The following is a 22,578-nucleotide window of genomic DNA, read 5'->3' as shown; positions in this document are numbered from 1 at the left end:
CACTTGCCAAATCCACCATTGCCCCCTGTCCTGAGAACCTCCTGTCATCTGTCCAGCCCTCCAGGGCTGGTGACTCCAGCACTGCCCTGGGCAGCCTGTTCCAATGCCCCACAGCCCTTTGGGGAAGAAATTGTTCCCCAGATCCAACCTCAACCTCCCCTGGGCAACTTGAGGCCGTTTCCTCCGGTCCTGGCGCTTGTTCCTGGGGAGCAGAGCCCGACCCCCCTGGCTCCAAGCTCCTTTCAGGCAGTTCAGAGATCAGAAGGTCTCCCCTCAGCTCCTGTTCTCCAGCTGAACCCCCCAGGTCCCTCAGCCGCTCCATCACAGTTGTGCTGCAGCCCCTCACCAGCTCCGTTCCCTTCTCTCCACTCGCTCCAGCACCTCAAGGCCTTTCTTGGCGTGAGGGGCCCAAAACTGAACACAGTATTGGAGTTTTGTCCTCCCCAGGTCCCAGCACAGGGACGGTCACTGCCCTGGGCCTGCTGGCCACACCAGTGCTGGTACCAGCCAGGATGCTGTGGCCTCTCGGCCCCTGGGCACAGGCTGGCTCGCTCAGATGGCTCTCACCAACACCTTCAGGCTGCCTTAAGAAGAAAACCACTGCCACCCTTTTTAAGGATCTCAGGTGTAATATACTCAGATGAAACATGCGCCTCCTGACCTCCAACAGCTGCAACTCCACCTGTTCTGCCCCGGGGTCCCTGCGCCACCCTGGGGTCCCTGTGCTGTCCCGGGGTCCCTGTGCCACCCCAGGGTCCCTGCGCCGCCCCGGGGTCCCTGCGCCGCCCTGGGGTCCCTGTGCCACCCCGGGGTCCCCGTGCTGTCCCGGGGTCCCTGTGCCACCCCGGGGTCCCCGTGCCGCCCTGGGGTCCCTGCGCCGCCCTGGGGTCCCCGTGCCGCCCCGAGGTCCCTGCGCTGCCCTGGGGTCCCCATGCCGCCCCGTGCCGCGCTGGCTGGCAGGCGGCTCACGAGGGCTGGCTTGCTGCATTGCAGCACGCTGAAGTGCAGCGCTGGAGCCTGCAGCGGCTGTGCCACACTGCTGAACTGCAGAAGTCTGCAAGCCCCAGAAATCCAGTAGTGCATCTGCACAGACGCTTGTGACAGGGAGACAGTGACATACTCTTACTTGTGTACGCATTTTTCTTTTGACAAATGTAATGGAGTACCATAGCTGGTGTGTAAGAGCAGGTAGCTTTAAGGCTAAAATGGCCAGCAGCAAGGCTCAACTAACCATTCGCTCATCTCTATACTAATACTTAATACTTTACAAGAATATAAGGCAGTGAGATCAGTTAGGGATTTTAAAGGCAACTGTGCACATGAACATATGTAAAAATGTATAAAAGGTTCCCATACTTTCTCTCTCTCCTGAGCTCTGCGAATCATCTCCTGCTCTTTCCGAAGCCTCTCTTCCTCATCCTGCTCCTCTCTCCTCCTGGCAGCTCCAGCAGCCTCGAGCCTCGCAGCCTCCTCCTGCTGCGCCTTCCACTGCAGAACCTGCCGGCACGGGCGAGGAGACAGCGCTGCAGCAGCCGTGTCGCGCGGAGCTCCTGCCCACCCCACGCAACCCAGTTACAAACCACGATTTGTAATCCCATCAGCAATACATAATCATTGAGCAAGCACCACCTTTCGGCATGTTAATGTGCAATTCACACCTGACCGGCATAATATGCAATAAAATCTTATACGGAAAAGATTTTAGGCAAAATTGCCAAAAACATTTCAGTAACATCAGATCATAAATTCCTCTTCAGCACTCAAACTTTCAATACGTGTAAAATCCTTTAATGAACCTATGAACTAACAGAGGCCAGCGCTGCCAGCCCAGAGTCCACTCGCATCCTTCAACTTGGGCACGCCTGTAACCGCACGTCACTCCCAGCCAGGGCCCATGGAACTCAGCGGGCGCCGGCGACAGACGCTTCACCTTCTGGCAGCTTTTGAGCGGTGCAGTTAGCCAGGGGTCCCTGTCACCAGTCTGGGGACAGCAGCTCTGGCCAAGGGTCCCTGTCACGAGCCCAGGGACAGCAGCTCTGGCCAAGGGCCCCTGCCACCAGCCTGGGGACAGCAGCTCTGGCCAGGGTGGGCAGATACGGGGCAGGGCCCAGCCCCACGGCTCCTCTTGCCACCGGGCTGGCACCATTCCCAACAGAACGTGGCTGGGACAGCACAGATCACTGAGCCCAACGTGCCAAAATCCATGCCTGACGTACTCCTGGCACGCGGTGCTGGTTGACACAACGGCAAGCTCCCGGATCCCGATGCACGCCGCCGCTGTCCGGAGCAGCGGGATGCCCGTCCGCTCCACGCTGCTCCCAACAGGATTAACCACATCCCTCCTTTGTTGGCCTGCCAGCTCTTTTTGCAATGGATTCGTCAAGCACTAACAGAACTCTGTACTCCTCAAAGGAACAAGCATTGCACCCATTTTTCATCTGTTTTTCTATGCTACAGTAAGTGCTTTAATACCAAGATATTAAAATACTTTTTTTCCACCTCTAGCGCATTTCATTGTGCACACAGCCTCCAGTTCTTCTGCTCTGTGCTTGGGAAAGACTTCGGCTCAGAAAGCCAGCGCTGCCCGGTCCGAGCTCTCGGTGAGCGCCATCTCCAGGGACACCGTGCCTGCCCCACTTCTTGCTTAATAGCAATTCTGTTTTGTTCCTTGCAAAGTGTCCCACCAGGCTCAACACTGCTGTGAGTTCTCATGAAGTACAGGCAAATTAATAACATGAAAACAACAGGAAATTTTACAGTGGTTGTAAAATCAAAGTCTCTGTTAAAATATCTGCAGATAACTTGTTAGAGATACTCTGCCTGCAACGAATGCCACATTGACACAGACAAGCCAGCAGCCACTTTGCCTCCTGCAACCTGAGTGAATCTTCAAAAGTTCAGTGCAGTTTGTTAGCACAGCCAAGCACAAGCATTAACTGGTGTGTTGTCATGTTTTAATGAAAACTAACGAGTTTTGAGGTTCTTCAAGCAACTTCCATTTATGCTGCTATTCTCTCAGAACACACACAACTTTCCCCAGCTCCAACTCTACCTCCAAAGTTAAGAATTACGATTTAGCGGAGCATTAAACTCTTTTTAACCTATTTTATTCCATTTTGTAACTAATTCTCAGTGGAGGCCTGTTCACAACTGTGTTGCACTTGCTGAAATGTCCTTTCTAGAAAAAAAGGCAGCTAGAAAACAGCCATAATTGCTAATTAGATGTTTTAGAGGAGGAGAGCAGAGGCCCAAGACAAAACTTACCCTTGCAACCAGGGAAACACAGGCAGCCGGGAGAAAAAGGCACAAGATCCCAAAACCCAAAGCCCTCCACTTCCCGCCCTCTCCACCTCACCCGACAGCGCTGCCAGTGATCCATGGGCCACCGGCGCGGAAACCGGGTACGTTTGTCTGTGCCACCAAGGATTAACGGCACTGAACCAACTCAGAAACTGTAGTGGAATGGTTTGCGGTGGTTTACAAACACAGCAACTGCAGCTGGGCATGGATGCTTGAAATATGCAAGAGGGATTAATTAGGATATGTACATGCAAATGGCACTTGTCCATTCGCATTCCAGTGATGCAAAGGCACACAGCATGGAAACGGCTGCTTTTCTTTTAGCTATTCTTACAAAATTATTTCAAGCTAGAATTCAAACTTACACAGTATGGAAAGAAAAAAGGAAAGTGTTACAGCAGCGTTCCTTCACACAGACATTACTCTTCACATATGATCTTTCTCCTCAGAATTTTGCAGGCGTTCCCTTAGCAGGATCACAATTATGTAATAATAAATAAACAGTAATGAGAGACGTGTTTGGTAGAGCTGCTTTAGCAGTGGTAAAGCTGCCATTTCATTCCTAAAAAGAAGTAAGCACGCACCGCCCGCAGCCCCGAGCCCTGGGAGGTGCCGGGCCAGGTCTGCCGCCCTGCGCGAGCGGGGACGGGCGGAGCGCGCGGGGGGCGCACACGGCGCCCGCTCTCCCGGCGCCGGCGCTGCGTTAGCTGGGAGTGACGTGCTGACACAAACAACCCTTCCATGTAAGCACTGTGACACAAATAGCTCCAAGCATCCTCACTAAATCATGTCATTTTTCACAAAACAGAACTGAATGTGACTGGTCCCACCTGAAGAGACGCATATGAAGCATTTACCTTAATTTCCTCAGAAGAAATTATTAAAAGAAGTACTGGGCAATAATTTTTGCTAAGTAGTAGGTTTCCCCTCCACAAATTTCATGCTTTCGGTCATCCCAAATATTTAAATGAATTCAAGCAGTTTCCAAATTTTCCTTTAATGACTGGATTAATCAAGACTGCCATATCCAGCATAACTACCTTGAGCCCTCTTAGCCAAGCTGTGGGAGCCCCACGTTCAATTCTTTATTCTGTAAAAAAGCAATATGAAGCCATGTTTATTGTTAAACCTGTTCCAGGCTGCAGGAACCAGAATCAGAGCAGCTGAGGCGGGAAGGGACCTCTCAAGTCTATCTAGGTCGTGAGTGCGTTCACAAGTTGAAAACATCAGGCCAACAAGCGGATGCTGTAAGACTTCAGCAAGTTTCAAGAAAAAGAATCAGGCATTTAGCTCAGATTTTGTGCACAGCAGAAATGCATTTTCCTGAGGAACACACAACGCAAGGCTCTAGTGACGCAGCTGGGCGCAGGAAGGCAGCAGGTGAGGGATCTAACCCGCTGTCCCGGAGAGCGGCCTGAGCAGCCCCGGCGCTGCGCAGAGCCGCTGGGGGCGAGGAACCGCCAAGCAGAGGGAACAAGATGTGTGCAGACCTTATCTCAGGGCCTTCCCTAGTTCTGACGTCAGTACCAAATTCAGCACTAGACGGGGTCTAAACATCTTGCTTCGCCTGGCAAGAATGAAAAAGCATCAATGAGGACTTAGGTGAAACATTTGCTATGTAGCCAAGGTTTGTGAGCCGGATCCCGCAGAGGGCAGCGGGCCGGGCCCATCTCGAGCAGGGGAAGGGCAGATGGCCAGTCCCACGCCACACAAGGGTCACAACTGCAGCACCCTAAAGCAAGCGCCTTCCACGAGAAGTGTCAGCAGAAGAACGTGCCTCACGTCATAGAACAGCCAGCTATTAGTACAACTCTGAGCCATCCGTCTAAACAAACTCTCTCAACAGTCTTTCACTCTCTTCAGTAATGAGGCGCATGCCAGGGTAATGGGTTCGTGATTCAGCTTCAGTCTCCTCCAAGTCTCAGACCCTCTTGACCCTTTACTGGTCTTCACTAGATCCTCATTTCCCTGTCAACCAGGGATCTTTTAGTTGGTCGTTTGCAGCCACAAGTTAGAGTGGAGAGTCCGCTAAACTGGTGTCAGCACGAGCTGCAGTTAACTCGTACTTAGGGGAGCTGCTGCTGGAGACGGGTGTCGAGAGCAGAACGGCCCGGCAGAGCCTGTCAGGACAACCACCGGCCGCAGGACAGCAAACCACGGAGCGCTGAGCAGACACAGACACTGACCTGCACTCAAATCATCTCAAGCCTCCTTAATTCATTTGATTAGCAGTGGTTTGCATGGCAAATCTTACACAGCAAGTTCATGACAGGGCACAATCACTTTCCATAGCTATTTTCATGTAGCTCTTGTGTTATAGCCTTGTGATTCAAGAAGAAATCAATACTGGGATACAAGCTGGATTTCCAACAGCTTTCATACAAACCAGAGAGCACAAATAAGCATCAAATAGATAACTTTGCTCAGCTGACAAAACATGAATCGCACAATCGTGTTCCTCAGACAAAACTGCTGTGCCAGTAACTCTGTGCTGTCTCCACCGTTTGTACAGTGCTGTCTGCACTGCCCTAAATCACTGCACACACCTACCCACCCACTGCATAGAATCTGCTTTACATTTTTATCTTGTTAGTTTTTTCAGATACATGAGCCCATTGCCAATCAAGAAAATGGGTAATAAGAACGGCAGAGGGAAGGGAAGTTTCCCATAATACCCATTCACTTGTTCCTGTAAGCAGCATATGAAGTTAGTTTACATTATACCTGCCCTTCCCACGGTCATCCAATCCAGCCTTTTTATTAAGGCAAAAGAGGAGTCACTCCCTTTAAAAACAGATCCATTATTAGGGGAAAACACACAAGCAAACACACACACAACACCAAAACTAGTAAAAACCAGAAAAGCACTGTTTGCAAAATATTCACGAAATGCCATTCAGTAGGCTGGCATTGTGCCACATGAAGAGCTCAAGTCACATAGGCCAGAATGTTCTTAACAGAGCTGAGCTAAAAAGTGTTTTATTATGTAAGAAATATAAAAAATCAGGAATTAAATGGCTGATTCAAATGTCCAAATGCTTCACGTTTCCAACCACGTTCAAGCACTGAAACGTCTCTGTACCAGAGGGCAGCTCGGGTCCCACAGCCCCCACGTGTCTGGGGCCAGGCGGCCCCACGGGGCACGTCCCACGGGTGGCGTCCCAGCTGCAGCAGGGACCGAAGGGACAGGTTCCCAACCAGCCCACTGGCCACACGTTCAGCAATTTAATTCAGGGTAACAAGGGATACAGCCAGCTGCCTCGGACGCTGGATTTGCAGCATTCTGCACTTCACACTTCTCCAGGAAACCCACTGTATTCATCACATTTTTCCTCCACAGGTAGTTTCGTGCAGATCTGAAGAACAACAACAAAAGCCCTGAACAGTGATTCTGATTCACTAAGGCAGTAATGTGGGACCACAGAATCCACACCAAAAAATAATGTGTTCTTGATTGCATTCTTTCATTCCCATGAGTGCAAATCAGAAGGGCAGAGATTACTGTGTCAATAGTAAATGTTCTGTTTAAATATCTAAGAAATACCAGCAGTTGAACTATTACTGAACACAGACTGAAAACTGGATCCCCTCTCGCCTGTTTCGCAAAGCATCCACGTTCTAGCAGTGCATGTACTGCCAACGTGAAGTTTGAAAGTTCTTAATTACAACTGGCATTTCAAACACATTTCACAGTTCATGTATTATTAGAGGAGCTTTTGCCAAGTGAATTATTAAATTGCTGTGCTGAACAGAATGCACACATACCTCTTTTCTGTTCATTGTTTTAATATCGCACATTACAATAATGTAAAGTACACTACAAACTAATTAAAGTAATAAATTAGTTCTTTCTCTGCAATATCTGAATATTAACAATGTACTTAATGCCACAGATACAAGTCTTTTAATGACAAAACAATTGTTGAGATACTTTCGTTGGGAATTCCCATTGAGCCAGCACATGTACGGTTTGCTCTTTAAGCAGCACTGACACACGTTATAACCAGGTTACAAACGGCTGCCGGGGTGACACAGGGTTGGCATCGAGCTCCTTCTGGCCGGGGAGGGACATGGGCCGAGGGGCCAGTGCGCGGAGGGACATGGGGCGCGGGGCCGGTGCGGGGAGGGACACGAGGCGAGGGGCCGGTGCGGGGAGGGACACGGAAGGAGTGAAACCAGAGCCTGGGGGAAAAACGCACTGCAAACCAGAAGGACAGAAACGATCAGGAGAAACCGTACCAGGAGGACTACACAGAGCTCCAGCTCAGTTCTCACAGGCTACCCTGTGCTACACAGACAGAATAAGCTGCTAGAATTCCAATTCTAAGCAAGAATTCCCAATAACTGTGATAAGGTCAGCAGTGTTTCTCATAACTAAAGGCATGAAAAGAAAATCCTCTGATAGCCCTTCCCTGATTCTCTCTAGCTCACTTTTTCAGCCCTATACAATGACTCAATCCCAGTACACTTTCAAAACCTCCCACAGCTTTGCTAATCTTTGAAATATTTGTGCACACCTTTCTCTATTTTTATGACGGTTTGCAGGTTTGTTTCCTTCTTCCAGCTGTTCACAACTGGTTCACAACTGATTCTAGGAATGCCTGGGGAAAAACTCAGAGGATGTCTTGAAGAAGAACTTCACAAAGGATGCTGCCTAGCGCGAGGAGGACAGTGGGCTGGGAAGGACAGGCTGCGGGTGCACCAGAGCACCACTGCAGCACTGCGGAGACAGCCAGCGCTTCCTCGGCGCTGTCCCCACGCGGCGGAGAGCAACGGCAGCCGCAGCCATCGGCAAGCACGGCTGGAGCCGCTGAAACGCCACTGTGGGATGACTAGAGATTCAAATACTACTTGAAGGAATTCAATGTAATAGTAATGCTAATCATAAAACAAGCAATCACAGAATGCATGTACATACATTTGTTCCATGGTTCTCGCTAGTTGCTCTGCAAAGTGGTTGGGAAATGGCACCAAGTAATAGCCATAAATTGCTATTTCATGTTTCACAGTCAGGACAGCACAAACTACCCAAGATTAGTGTTGTGTCGTGCATGCCATTCTGCCAAAAGCTGGTTTAAGAAGCAATAAAATACCTCTTGTGTGGCAAAGTTCCACGTTAGGCTGCTGAAGGTACCCAAGAAAACACAGAACATCTCAGCAGCTTTTTGGCTTGACCAGCTAGAGCCCAAGTCACCACTCAGAACCACGAACTACGCTCTGGAAAGGAGAGTGCCCAGTTGTGTGGGAACCCGCTCCCTTTCCACAGGATTATCAGCCGGAGTCCTGCAGGTCACCTCGGGTCACCACAGCTGCCGGCACCGCGCTCGTGACACGCGGCAGGAAGAGGACGCTTGGGACCAGAGTCCAAAAGCTGAGCAAGAGACGTCCCCAGCTCGGCCAGCGCGGCGCACGGCTGCCGGCAGGACCGCTCCTCTCCCTTCCCACCCCTTCCCGACTTCACCGCCCCATTGCCACCTCGCTGTGCCCAGCTTTCCTGCCCTGCTCTCACTCCATATGGAATTGAGAGTTAACCCATTTATGGAAGTCAGAAATGCCTCTCTGTTTTTCCAGATCGAAGCCACAAGGCACAGAAGGGAAAAAATCTTACCCTTAATTGCAAGTTGGGATTCAAACCACATCAACCGTGTTGTTTTTCCTTCCTGTCTTTAAGATAAGGACTGGAGCCACAGAACGAGTTGGTGACTAAGGGATTCTGTTTACACAGAAGAGAGCTATGCATTTGTAGTGTGGCCTGAAAAGCAGAATCAAGCAAAGCAGATGTAAAAGCTGATTAAGTGATAAAAAGTTATGGGCTAAAGGAATTACAGGATTGCAACCTCAGGTGTTCAGTGAGGATATTCTTCTCAGTTCAGTTCCTAAGGACTCACCATCCAGTCAACTAAGTTGATTTAATAAATCTGTCAAACTTATTTCCCTGCACTAGAGAAGGTCATTACTTTTTATCTACTACAGAACTGGTCCAAGAGCACGGCCAAGCTGAGATCACTAGGAGATTAACATGGAAAGCTCATCAAGAGGTGACTCTCATTGCCAGCAGTGCAGCCTCTTCACCAGCGATCCGGCTGAGTCGTTAACGCTTCAGGTAAAAGCGCTGCATGCTGATCCACGTCTCCCGCCTGAGCAACTCCCTTCTGTTCCAAGGCGGAACAGACAGACTTCCGTGAAAAGGAGGAGGGAAAGGCAGAGAAAATAAAGAATTAAAGACCTGGTCTACCATAGGACAAGGATCCACCCAGATCATTTTTACTAAGGTTAATGGAAGTTAAGCACGTAAATTCCCCTTGGGTTAATGGGGTAATAGATCCCTCAGACTTAAATATTTTATAAACGGAAAATGACAATAGAAGCCTGTGTTACAAAATGAAAACTTTTTTTAAGTCGCTAATTATAGAGAGACGCCTGTTCAATGACTATTAAAAAGTAGCCCATTTCACTGAAAACAAAAAGCAGTTTTCAGCCCTGCTTGCGTTCACTCCGTTTCCCATTGCAAACCCTAGCTCGTCTGCTCAGATGTTAAGTCTTTCTGTGGGGACTGGGGAGGGAACCTTCTCACACCCGCCTGGTAGCAGTGCTGTAGCACCCTACAGCCCCGCCAACTTCCTGAATGAGGATCTCTATTTAAAACTGAGGTTATTAAAACTTCCCTGTATTTCCCATATCCAATAGACGAACAGGTCACACTTCTGAATAGAAAACTCTTCTTTTAAATATCCCACCTTTAAATGTTTATTTTTTTAAAGTTTTCTGCAAAGTATCAATTATTGTAAACATACTGGATTTTATACCTATCCAGGCTTTTTTTTTTTTTTACGTTCAGTTGTAGTATTTCAATGTTGATCTCCTATGGCAGCCAAATCATTCAAACCAGTGCTTGACTACATGCTAAACAGGGAGACACAACTACTCTTCCCCCAGGTTTCCTGACACATCCTTTCTTCTCCTTGTACCAGAAGGGAGAAGGAAGGCGACCTGCAACACACTTTACATGATTTGCAATATCCCAGGTAGCCCCACCCAACTCTTTTCCTTTTAAATGAACAGAAGGGACGCGAGGGTTGTGTGCGGCACTCGGGACGCGCTGCAGGGCGCGTGGGCCGGAGCGGGGCTGAGCGGGCGCAGCAGCCGGCAGGGCGGGCGGCACAGACGTGCGCGGCGGGAGCAGCCTCCTCCAGCCTTTGTACGTGAAGATGGGACGTACTGGGTTGTAAATACTTGAAGATACATTCAATGGAAAAACAATGTTCTGAACGCACGCAGATACCTCGACTGAATTTCTAAAGGTACCAGAGCAAGCACTCCGATCCTTCCCAGAGGCACCGGGAAGCAGCGCCTCCTAACCCTCCTGCGAGATCACGCTCTCACTTCTGCGCTTAACTACAGACAAGAATTTGCTCCTCTGTGTTGAGCAGAAAGAGGAATTTTATGCAGAAAGAGCGTTTTCCTTGTTTCACACGGTACCAGCCGCAGACCCCTGGAAGCGGTGAAATCCACCCGGGTCCAGCCCGTCGAATGGTGGTGATCCTGGCCACTCACCGAGGTGTAACCCCACCGGTTTGTTGTTGTGGTTTCCCACCGCAAGCGGTGTTGGAGACACACACCAGAAACATCTCCTCTTTAAGGACGTACAGGAGAGCCTCACTAGTGCTACCATTTCACACGTTATCTCATTTGGGTTACTGCCATATGGCCCTTGTGATTTATTCCACCTGAGCTTCTTGAGCTGCTCCAGAATTCCTCCTCAGAGACCCTGGTTTCTGTCGAGGATGCACATTGATCCGCTGTGAGATGGAACGGGGAATAAGAATTTGGAAGCGCTTTCCCAAGTAAAAACTGCTGGAAACACTCATTTAACTTCTCTGTTGCTTTACTTTTTAATTGTCAGCACCTCTTGTCAGTCAAAAGGCCTAGAATATCACTTACGGCATAGTTGCTTCTTGTGCATTCAAAACAGCTTTAAACAAAGTATTCCGTAGCATACTTTCTATGCCTTTGGTTTGTTGTTGACAGATTAAAAGACCTATACAAAAGCTAAGTTGTACCATGCGGTTATTGCAGTAATAAAGGTACGTAGCCTGTCATGTATGACTATTTTCTCTTTTCAATTGCTCAATCTGTACTACAATTAGGAACAAACTGATTTTCACACATGAAGAAAAACTCTTTTGAAAAGCCCCACAAGCTCAGAGCAGCATAGAAATTGACAGCAAGATATTCCTTTAAAGAAAATCAGTAAACCAGGCTGAGCGGTTTACCGACTGGAAGGGGTTGTATTCAGAGCCCAGTCTTCTCCCACGCTGTTGTTAACAGCTACTCAAACAATCCGCTTTGATTTTAAGGTCTTTCTGTATACCCTGTCTGCAGAACGGATCTAACGAGCCTTTGCATTTCTGGAATTGCTGACATCTCTTACAGCGTGTGTTATAACTCCATTTTACAGCTGATTTCAACAGCCCGCTGGCGTAACGAAGGAGATCTGCGCCTCGCGTTCAGGATGCAAGCTCTTCCCAAGCCTACCTGGAGCCTACCGCACAGGCAAACCAGAGCAGCTGCCTTTTCCCTCTGGCAAAGCGGCACATGTAAGATTTCCTTATGCTAGACTTACTGAAATGGGAAAAATAAAGTCAATTAATGGCCAAAAAGAAAAAGCGGGAGAACAGCCCTACTCCCCGATTTCCAGCTGCACGCTCGTCCCTTAGAGACAGGCTCACTTCTCAGCCCGGATGTGCGATGGCTCCTCGTCAGGACGTGTTCGTGCGGGTCGCCGTGCCTGCCCGCCGCTCCCACCGCGCGGGACTCGGAGCCGCAGGGAGACCGGTCTGTAAAATGAGCTGTAACGGGGTGAAGTGTGGGTTTCCAGATGTGTGCACCCATTGAATCCAAACACCGCCCGCACCTTCGGAATAACTTCTTTGAACAACAGCTAGCTCCTCACCCCATTTCACTTCCACCCGTCCAGCTGCAGAGCTGATCAAAACAAGGTCACAGTGATATCCTTCTTCAATGAAGAAAAAGTACCTTTTCCATTCCTCTTTTCTGGGAAACAGGTGAATTGGTTTTGTTCAAACGTTCGATATTGTAACAAAGCTGCCTTTGAAAGCCACCCTTAAAAAGTGTCGGCTTAATAGGTTTCCGTTTCAAACAGCTCCAGGTTACTGGAAACAGGAGGTCAGAATCCAAACAACTTTCAGACAATGTTCAATGCACCAGGGAGAACTTTAAGCTACGTGGAGACAACACAAGTATTCCAACACCGCTTGTTGCTGTTGTGGGGAGTCAAAAACTAGACTGACTCATAAATCTCATAAATTCCCAGCTCTGGAATAAATGGCCCTTCTAGCTCCAACTGTGTAGATAAGGGACACACAGCAACGCCAGAAAGGGTGGCCGAGGTGACAAAGAACCAGAGCCCCAGCTGCAGAGACACACTCCCGAGTCAGGGGACACGGCCCAGGAGGGGACACGGGGGCTCCCGCTCAGCCAGGTGTTGAGATCCAGACCTTCCTGCCACAGACAGCTCAGACAGCAGGGGTTTGTGTTACTGCTACAGCAAAGAACTATCATCCGCATCAAAAATCTTAATCACAGTAGAGGTTTGCCTGTGTTTTTCTACTGTAGAAAACCAAAATCAAGGGTTTAGTATTTCTGTGCAAAGTAAGGGTTCGACAGAGATAACGCTGGTGAAGCGAGAACAGCACAGAGTGTGCTCCGTGATTCCTGTGCTAGTGGAAGCCACGCCGAGCAGGTTAAACGAATCTTAACACGCCTCTCATGCCCAGAAAAGTGATTCCCCTTACAAACACCTGAGGCATCAACATCCCAACACCTTCCCCTTGTGCCCAGGCTCTTCCCATTTTAGGCTATTATCTGACAAAAAACAACAATTTCACCTCTTCACACAGTAAATCACCTTTCAGAATATTGTGAAACCTCCATAATAAGGGCAAACAAGTTATAGGATCCATTTTTTCAGGTCTTAAAAGCATTCTTAAATAGAAGGAAAGACATATTTATTATTTCTCTGAAAACAGACTAGCATTAATCTCAAACTCCTGTGGCTCTGATGATGAATAGAATGCTTTGCTTCCACTGCTGAGAACGCCAGTGTTAACAGCAGATATGAAGGAAGCCCCAGACAGTGTGGATACCAATCCCACTGCTGAGGAAGAAACAAACACACAAACAGTTTGTGACTTGCCAAGCTTACACAGGAGCCCAAGGAAGACGCTGCCAGACCTTCACTTCTGTAGCTTGCTCACAGTCTCCTAGGCCGTGAACCGCAGAACAAATCTGGTTCTTCCAACACTGAAATACAGTTCAAACTCTTCGATGGTGCTCAAAATCCACCAAAATAAATGTGATCGGGGCTTATACAGGTTATACCCACAGCATGAAACTCACAGTAGGGTCTAAAGTATGCTAGATAATCAAGACAAAGGTCAAGAGCTGGCTGAAACACTAACGAGGATCCTTGTCCGTAATGAAACAGAGCGTCTTCAAAACCACGCGCAAGTCGGGCTGCACCAACACCCTGATCTCTGCCAACGGATTACAGTTTGCTTTTTTCCTAACCACCCAAAACAACCACCAGGCCAGTAACAACAGGATTATGACAGCTAGCTTCAGTTCATTTTTCTTCACTTAAGCACTGTAACGGTAAACCCAGCAGAGGAGGACGCGGTGGGCGTGTAACTGACCGTACCTTAGCTTTCAGCTGAGCGCAGAGCTGCTGCTGCCGCAGCCGGGTCCCAGCCAGCGCCGCCGCCTCCTGCTGAGCGGCAGAGGCGCGGGCGGCGCTCGCCACCGCCCTGAGCAGGAGGGCTCTCCTGGCCTGAGCCCAGCCCAGCAGCAAGGCTCTGCGCTGGCTCCTGCCCAGCTGGTGACGATCCCAGGCTTCCTCGTGGACAACCTGGGAAAGTAAAGCATATCACAAACGTTTTAAACTACGCATCAATGAAATAACTCCAGATACTTTCGTAAACCTTGGCAATGATTGATTTAGTTATTATATCTCAAGTACTCCTATGGAATCCATGGCTTAGTGCCCAGCAGCTCTCTCAGGTGCCAGGTAGCTGCAGCCCCGGTGCGGGTGACACCACCCCAGCTGTTCCGTTGCCTGTGCCACACGGCGCTGCCACAGCGACATCCCGCTCTTCTTTTCTGAACTGTGCTTTTGCAATATGAATACACTGAATGCAATGGTTCCTTCCTGCCCTAAAGTACATCAATGCAATTAAGTCCTTTCAATATATCTTCAGAGATATCGAGCACTTTTAGCAAGATGAGGCTCTTTGTAGGAAATTACGATCTATAGAGAAACAGAACACCGATTAAAGCAATTGCACAAATGCAGTGCAGATGAGAAGTAGCTCCATGTTTTCTTTCCTAACAGGAAGTTTGGAAACAGATTTCTAGCTTGCCAGCTAGATTTCTAGCACAGATTTCTAGCACTGCCACCACCAATGTCACCACCCAACAAAAATGGTGTTTAATCTTCAATACACCTTAGTTGGCCTTATTCAGTGAGGTTCCTGAGGACATTCACCCTTCAAGATCTTGACAGATCTTGAAAACCTATCAGGTGAGGCTACATAGACCGATGCATTAGAGACTTGGACCTATCTTATATCCCAGCAATCACAAGCGACAGGGCTGAAGGAGGTTCTAGAGACGGCTGTCTGCTCACACGTGGCAAGGGGACCATTTCTGACACTCGTTTCCAGGCTGCTGGCAGGGACAGGGGATGCTGACCCGGCTGTGCCCAGCTCGCAGATGTTGCTCTCAGCTCACAGATGTTCCCATCAGCTCACAGCTGGATTAAGCTGAAGTGGTACCGCCACCTCCGGACCTTCTTTTGGGTCAATGGCACAAAGGCCACCGCACCAGAAGTTCCCGTTGCCAATGCTGCCGCGGACTCTGGTGAGCGGGTGCGAGGACGGAGCTCCCTGGTGAGCTGCCGCGGGCCCCGGCGCTCGGCTGCCGAGCCGCCCTCCGGGGCTGCAGAGCCTCCAAGGTCAGCGCTCTGATGTACCACAAACGTCTTCACAACAGGTTCTTAGTGCTGCTGTAACAGTGCTGTATTTGGCAAGCTCATATACATGTTAAGATGTATCAATTTAATGCAGAACTATGATTTTTAAATTTAGACTTTTTAAATTTTAAATGAACCTTCAAAGAATTACGGAAACCCATTAATAATGGCTATGCTTAAAATATACCTACACTGTACAAAGCAGGTAATTATTTAGCCCAGTTCTCCTAGTCAAAAGTTCTGAAATGCACAAGAACTTTATTTTTGGTGCAACTTTGCTGATTATCAGAACCGCTTTGGTGCTGCTCTCTTGCACTAGACCGCCCTCAAACACCAGCAAGTAGATGGTCTAAAAATACACACAGAGATAAAAAAAGATTCCTGCTTTACTTATGACATCCTGAAGTGTCCTGGCCTTGCAATGGGTTTCTCTATTAGCCGCTATGTGCTTAGTCACTGTGGAGCATAAAAGGAATCAGCAATCAATTTGAAAGGCATTATGCATATAAAAATAGCCTCTCCCTGAGAGCAGGAGATAACTTTCCTCTCTTCCTGCTATATATGTGCCACAGTCCAATTAAAATAGCTATTCCTAGACAGCGTGACGCTGCTATACATCCTCGTAAAGAATAAAACACAAAGAGCAGCAGACCAGCACGACACAGCTGTAAGCTGTACAGCAAAGCAACGCTAACAAACTGATCCTGTGGGTTTGGCTGTGAGAGTTATGTGGAACTATAAACTGCCCAGGGCTTATCTGAGGAAGAGATGGGTTTTCAGGTTACGCATTTTGAAGACAGGGACATCCCTTCCTCACTGTGCATAGTAAAATGAATTATTAAGAAATCTTTAAGTAAAAGCCTTTGATAAACATTTTTAACACGAATCTTAACTGCATGATTTATGTAAGAATTTCTGTATTTGCTGTGCTGTTTAAAACAAGACTGACCAGCTCATGCCTGGATTTGTGAGGAAGGTACCTCTGCAGCGCGTCCAGGTACAGCATCCTCCTCCGCTGAAGATCGCTTGGGTACTGGTGGATAACGGTCTGAAAAACCCACCGATCTTCCTCCGTCCAGTCCATGTTCCTACAGAAACACAAAACTATCAGCCCCGGTATAACTGGGGTGATTCAAAACAGGGGAGAGAAAAGACCTGGCTCCTGTAAAAAGGTCGTTTGCAGCGACTGACGGCTACCGAGCAGATGTTGGAGACAACATAACAAGTGAAATTACGTTAGCAAAAGCAGAAGAGCAATGAAGGTGTTTCTTATAGGTGACGGCTTAGGTTTCCCATGACAGACAATGAATATAGATGCCTGAGCTGAGGGTTTTTCGTACGCTGTGTCTGAAGAAGGTGAGAGGGACTGCAGCACGGCTGCAGGGACGTCTCGCAACCTCCAAGCTGCAGGCCCTGCAGGGCAGACACGGCTCTCCGGAGCCCCCGAGCTCTGACACCGAGGTGCTGTTGGACAGATGTGCTATTTCTGCAACATCTGCCGCGTCTCAGGAAAACATTGTGCAACTCATCCTCTGGAGTTAATGTCTTCACCGCCTTCCTTTTCTCTAGAAGGAGCTTTGCCATGAAATCAGTTCACTTATTAATTTTAGAATCTGTGTCATAATTTAATATAATGAGGTATAGGTTTTCTGAAGAATAACTTTAATGAACAAATTAATTATTCTTTGCTATGATTTAAATCACCTTTACCACAACTGCTCCTACTGACGCCAAACTGAGTACAAAAACTACTTTTTTCTTCAGATAACACCTGGCATTCTTGTCTTTCCAGCCCCCATATTTTACTTTTTTTTTTTTTTAGAAGAACCACCATAAGCTCCTGCTATTCTTCACTCAGATAGAGAACCAGCGATCCCCTCTGCCTCCAGCACACGGGGCGGCTGGACCAGCTGCCGCATCCCTTGCTGCTCCTGCATCCCTTGCTGCTCCTGCATCCCTTGCTGCTCCTGCATCCCTTGCTGCTCCTGCATCCCACGTCTCCCTCCAGGTTCCCTCTGGCCCAGACACTCCTCTAACAGCCATCTCACAATGCATCTGTGCGCCAACAGCTGTCGAACAATGCATCTGTGCACCAACAGCTGTCTCACAACGCACCCGTGCACTGCTCAGGAACAAGACAGAGACAGGAAGGTTTGTGGGAGCAAGAGCTAGAGCCACAAGCAGTCTATTGTAAGTAGGGACAAGCCACCCACCAATGCCTGGTTTGTCAGCAGTGCCAACGTTTGTCAGCTGTGCTGAGATTTTGTCAGCTGTTCACGGACAAACAGCCAAAAAAAGGAAAGAAAAGGGCATGATCCAGCCCTGTGTATTCGTTGCCATTAAATGCACGGAGAATTTCAAAACATCCTGCCCGACTGAATTCAAGTTGTCACCTCACTTAAACTTGTGTAAAATTCCAGAAAGGAAGATCTCATCTACAATGAGTTTGAGAAGCACCAACACATTTCCCATTTAATATTTGAGCTAATATCAGCTCTTCAGTGTCAAGATATTGACAACCTTTTACAAGGCTGGATGCATGACCCAAATTTTAAACATAGTGCTTGCTTCTCTTGTGTGAATCATTCTACTAGAAAACAGTGCAATCTTTATTCCGTGCCAGAACTGAAACACAGCAATTGTCTCGCATTCGCCAGCCCTGGGGCAGCTGCTTCCCTGGGAGCAGACGTAGCCAGCACTAATCCCCGCTCTGCGGGTTCTGAGGAGCTCAAGGCGGCGGGCGGGAGGCCGGTCCCGGCGCAGCAGCGATGTGCCAAACACGGGGAGAGCCCGGCCCGACCGCTGCGCCGGTGCTGCCGGACCGGGCACGGCCGGGAACAGCAGCGTGACGGAGTCCCACCGTCCCGCCCGTCTCACAGGATGCTGCAGAGCACGCAGCACTGCACACGTCAGACTCCATTCATCCTTCGCTTATTTACTGGATTCAGACATCCTTTTGACGTTGTGGCAAAAAACGTAACAGTGCTTAGAGAATCATCAGCTACAACTAACATGTCAGTTCCAAGCCCACCATTTCTGGGATAACTCAGGACTTGGGTATTTCCCAAACACAAAGATCTGTGTTTTAGCAGCAGTAAAAGCAGCAAATTCAGATGATAAAACATTATAATCCTATATTATCCTTGGAAAAACCCCCAAATCCTTACCCAGTTTCCAAAAGCAATAAACACTGTACCATGCATTCTAGTAGGACTACAAAGCACACAGAGAATGTAGCAGACCAGAATACAGTCTTATTCTGGTTTTTCTTTGGAAATTCTATGCACGTTCCCAGTTCTCTGTTCCAGACAGTCCCAACAGCTCGGCAATGAGATGTGCAGTGCCAGAAGACCGTATTAACTTCAGCTTTCCTCAGCTTTCCGTGCAGTCAGGCGCATGATGAGAGAGGCACAGCAGAAGTAATGCTAAGATAAAGTGACTAAATTACCACGTTATCATCTAATCACATTGTTCTTCTGAGCACCTTCTCCAAGTAGGAAAATTACTAAAAAAATGTATTGCAGGAGACTGTTTGGTATCTTTGTGTATAGAGCAATGACAGTAATTGCCGAGGCTTCAGTGAGGCTATATAATCAGTAGAGTATGGTGGGTGCATACCAAGGTCAAAAATCCATCACTCAGTTTTGACAGTTTTCTCTGTGTTAGTTGGATCAAGGTTGGTTCCGTTAATTATAGAATACTTAAATCACAAAGTTATATCTTTACATACATTAAAATATTTTTGTGCAAATTAGCCAATATAAAAGTAAGAGGTATCAGTGTTTTGTCTTTTAGAAAGCCCAGGTCTTGGAACCAAGCAATTCTACAACAACAGAGTCTTGGGTTTTTGTAATTGAAAACACATTTTTAACATTGTTGTGGCTGAAAACATAGAAACCTAAATGAGCAACACATGAAAGATTTGGAGACCAGAAGGCAAATTAAACAAAAATACCAGGATCTGGATTTAAACAAAACGCCTGAGATAATTGCTGGTGGTTCGTTTCTGATTTCATTCACTGCCAGCTAACGACACCGGCAGACGCTGGTGCCAATGGGGTGACCCGTCCTGCCCCCGTGGGCTGTGCCTCTGCCACCACCGCACACAAAGAACCACTGCGAGTCATACAAAGCCTGTGAAGAGGACACCTGATGCACACCAGATGGATCTTTATTCCACAAAACGTTTTGCGCGTCGTTTCCGCAGAGAGCTGACGGGGGAGCGCCTCAGCTCTCTCCTGGGCACCGGCTGCGCAAAGCGGTACCGAGCGCTCAACCGCAGCAGCTGCGCTCTGCTGCGCGAACGCCAGGCCGACTCCAGCGGCACGGGCAGCGCAGCATCCACAGGTCACAAAATGCATTAGAGTTATGTATTTTACACCCAACAAGAGAAATCCAGATGTCATTACCTATATGAAACTTGTAACTGTTCATCGATCTCTTGAAGCCTGGACCAGAATGCACCGGCAAGTGTTCGGTATTCATCGATAATTAAGGTCTTCAAGTCCGGGCAGGGGCATTCCAAAGACAGCAGTGCCGACGGAACTTCAAGGACAAGTCCATTTTTCTCTTCAAAAGAACGTGCTAGTGCCTGTCATGAAAACACGCTGCTCAGCAGACTACTCAGCATTTCTCTCTCAAGAAAGTGCTAATTAAACTTGTAAGGAAAAACTTACTTCTGGTTTATATTCCTCAAGCTCTCTTTCCAAAGCCAGACTTTCAAGGGCAAGGAATTCCAAAATTTCCTTCTGTTGCTTCTTCACAGATTCAATCTATTCCATGAAATACGTTAGTGTAACTTCTTTCTCGTAGTACGAAAGCTCTTTCTTATAAACAAAGAGCCAGATCTGCAGCTCTACACTGCTGTGCTTTGACAGACCTCAGTGGAGCAAGTACAGAGCTTACTGGATACTCCGAATGGGAGTTATGTTCTCAACATACTACAGGAAAATAAATGAAAATGCTAAAAATACATTTATAATAAATTGTAAAAATAAAGATAAAATACCGACCTGCTGTAACATGTCAAGTGGATTGATTTTAGATTTCAGAGGGGACTCTTCTGGGAGGTGACACTGCATCTCAGACAGCCTGGACTTCAAATCTTCTTTTAGTTGCCAGATAGGAGCTACAGTATTTGCTTGGTGTGTGTCCCGCTCCTTTGATAACTTATGTTCTATATCCAAATGAAACATAAAGCTTTCTCAAATACACAAGATACTACACAGCAATGTAAATTCTAAATCTAACCATGTCATGAAAGGGATCTAAAAACTCAAATACTCAAGAAACAAATAAAAAATTCTCACCCAAGTCGCTCATATCTGAAAAAAAGCCGTGCTTATGGCTTTCTTCATCCAGAAAAGTCTTTATGTCTGCTTCCACTTTTTGCCTGGAAGGTATGAATGTGAGTTTTACAGAAGCTTTAATTTCTTATTCATTACGTTTTCAAGAATTATAAGCCTCAAATACTCTAATAATTAAGTAAAAAGTGGAATTCTCTGCCTGGAAAAGTATGAAGTGCAGGACTCGGACAAGAAGGTGGTACAGAAGCTACACTCCTCTGAGCAAAACCAGGCTCCCGTGAATCTGCTGCATGCGTAACGTAACACACAGCTAACAGACCAGAACAACGTTAGCGCTCCCTGCTACACGTGTGAGCTCAGCACGCACATCTGGGGACAGTCGTGAACGGAGCAGTGTCCGAGAGCTTCGCTGTTCCTGCACACAGCCGCGCTCCCGCCGTGGACGGGCCAGCTGGACAGCTCCGGGATCCCCGAGGGGGCCGCGCAGACCCCCGCCCTGCTCTCCTGGCGCGTCCCCTGCAGACCCTGCACTGCAGACCCCGCACTGCAGAGCCCATCCCCTGCAGAGCCCGCACTGCAGACCCCGCACTGCAGAGCCCATCCCCTGCAGAGCCCGCACTGCAGACCCCGCACTGCAGAGCCCATCCCCTGCAGAGCCCGCACTGCAGACCCGTCCCCTGCAGACCCCGCACTGCAGAGCCGTCCCCTGCAGACCCCGCACTGCAGAGCCGTCCCCTGCAGACCCCGCACTGCAGAGCCGTCCCCTGCAGAGCCGGCCCCGCAGAGCACATCTCCCACAACACATCGTCTGCAGTGCAGCTATTTTGATTGTTTCCTCTTAATGTCCAAGTATGGACATTAAATCAAGTATGTCACACCAGACCCCTGCCTACTGCAGTATTTCTTCAATAACGGCTAATTACAATTGCTCGGCTCTTACCTGCTCTCCCTCAGTCTTTCATGCTCTCGCCACCACACCTGCCGATGCTGTTTCAGCAGCATCTGCTCTCTGTTCATTTTTGAAACTTGCTCTGTTTTTTTAATCTGCAGGAAAAATTAAAGCTTGTGTTTTGAGTCTGTTCAATGGCTTTATCAAATACCTTCCTATGGAAACTTCTAACTCCAGAATGGTGAGCTTATAAGACTTTTTCAAAACTGTTTTTTTCTAAAGAACAGCGGGTTCAAATGTAGCCAACTTTCATGAAAAAACATATACCATTTCAAATCACAATGAAACAAGAGGAGAAGGCAAAAAAATGCAGTACATTTTCTTCTTTCCTTTCCCAGCCGTCTCTGGGCGGTGGAGCCGGGGAAGGCGAGCGGGAGCAGGGAAAGCACACCTTCTGCGGGCGGGGATGGAAGCGTGTCTTTTGAGACAAAGAATTCAAAAATTGACTACTCAAGAAAGAGTGCTTTTCCAAATGTACCCAATTAAAGAGGGTCTGACGCTGTCTGAGGGCTTCACAGAAGCATCGCTTCCACCTTCAGATAACGCAGAAATACTCCGTTTGGAGACAGATGGAGTTCCGCCGAAGCAGAGGCCAGGCCGCCGGGAAGGGCGTGGGGCGGCAGCCGGGGGCCTCAGGGCACCCCGCAGCGGAGGGGAAGCCTCAGGAGCCGGGAGCCCCGGGACACGTCACTTCTCATCCTGCCACCACCACGGCTGCCTCTGGCCTCTCCATGGGCACTCGGCACAAAGCATTCCAGCTTGGAACTGGCTCCTTTCCTGCTCCTTCTCCTTTTGCCACCGTCCTCCCCTCAACACCAGCCCCGGCCCTGCCCCAGCCAGCGGCCAGACCCTCCGATGGCAGAGGCTCCCGCAGCTCACACCCGCTCCTCTCCGAGCTGCCTTCACACAGAGACATCCCGCTGCTGCAGAATGCAGCAAGGCAGGACAAGGATCTGGAAACTCTTGCCCTAGTT

The 22,578-nt window shown here is 48.5% G+C and overlaps 1 protein-coding gene across 6 annotated transcripts in view; it reads right to left on the bottom strand.

The window, feature by feature from the left end:
• The window catches only part of CCDC148 (coiled-coil domain containing 148), a 55,510-nt gene that overhangs the window by 12,977 nt on the left and 19,955 nt on the right, over positions 1 to 22,578 (bottom strand). For 4 of the 6 annotated variants that reach the window (XM_065070116.1, XM_065070114.1, XM_065070113.1 and 1 more), the window contains 8 exons: positions 21,596 to 21,699; positions 20,659 to 20,741; positions 20,362 to 20,525; positions 20,026 to 20,121; positions 19,759 to 19,940; positions 16,299 to 16,437; positions 14,021 to 14,227; positions 1,357 to 1,497 (listed from right to left, as the gene is read on the bottom strand). In XM_065070116.1, the coding sequence (XP_064926188.1) occupies positions 1,357 to 1,497; positions 14,021 to 14,227; positions 16,299 to 16,437; positions 19,759 to 19,940; positions 20,026 to 20,121; positions 20,362 to 20,525; positions 20,659 to 20,741; positions 21,596 to 21,699 (1,116 nt within the window). The remainder of the gene's footprint in view (positions 1 to 1,356; positions 1,498 to 14,020; positions 14,228 to 16,298; positions 16,438 to 19,758; positions 19,941 to 20,025; positions 20,122 to 20,361; positions 20,526 to 20,658; positions 20,742 to 21,595; positions 21,700 to 22,578) is intronic. The other 2 variants (XM_065070115.1, XM_065070117.1) reach the window with 2 other exon arrangements.

Source organism: Columba livia, chromosome 7, assembly GCF_036013475.1.
Source record: "Columba livia isolate bColLiv1 breed racing homer chromosome 7, bColLiv1.pat.W.v2, whole genome shotgun sequence".
NCBI classification, from domain to species: Eukaryota; Metazoa; Chordata; class Aves; order Columbiformes; family Columbidae; genus Columba; species Columba livia.
Note: the sequence above shows the minus strand (reverse complement) of the source record. Positions and strands in the feature narration are given on the sequence as shown.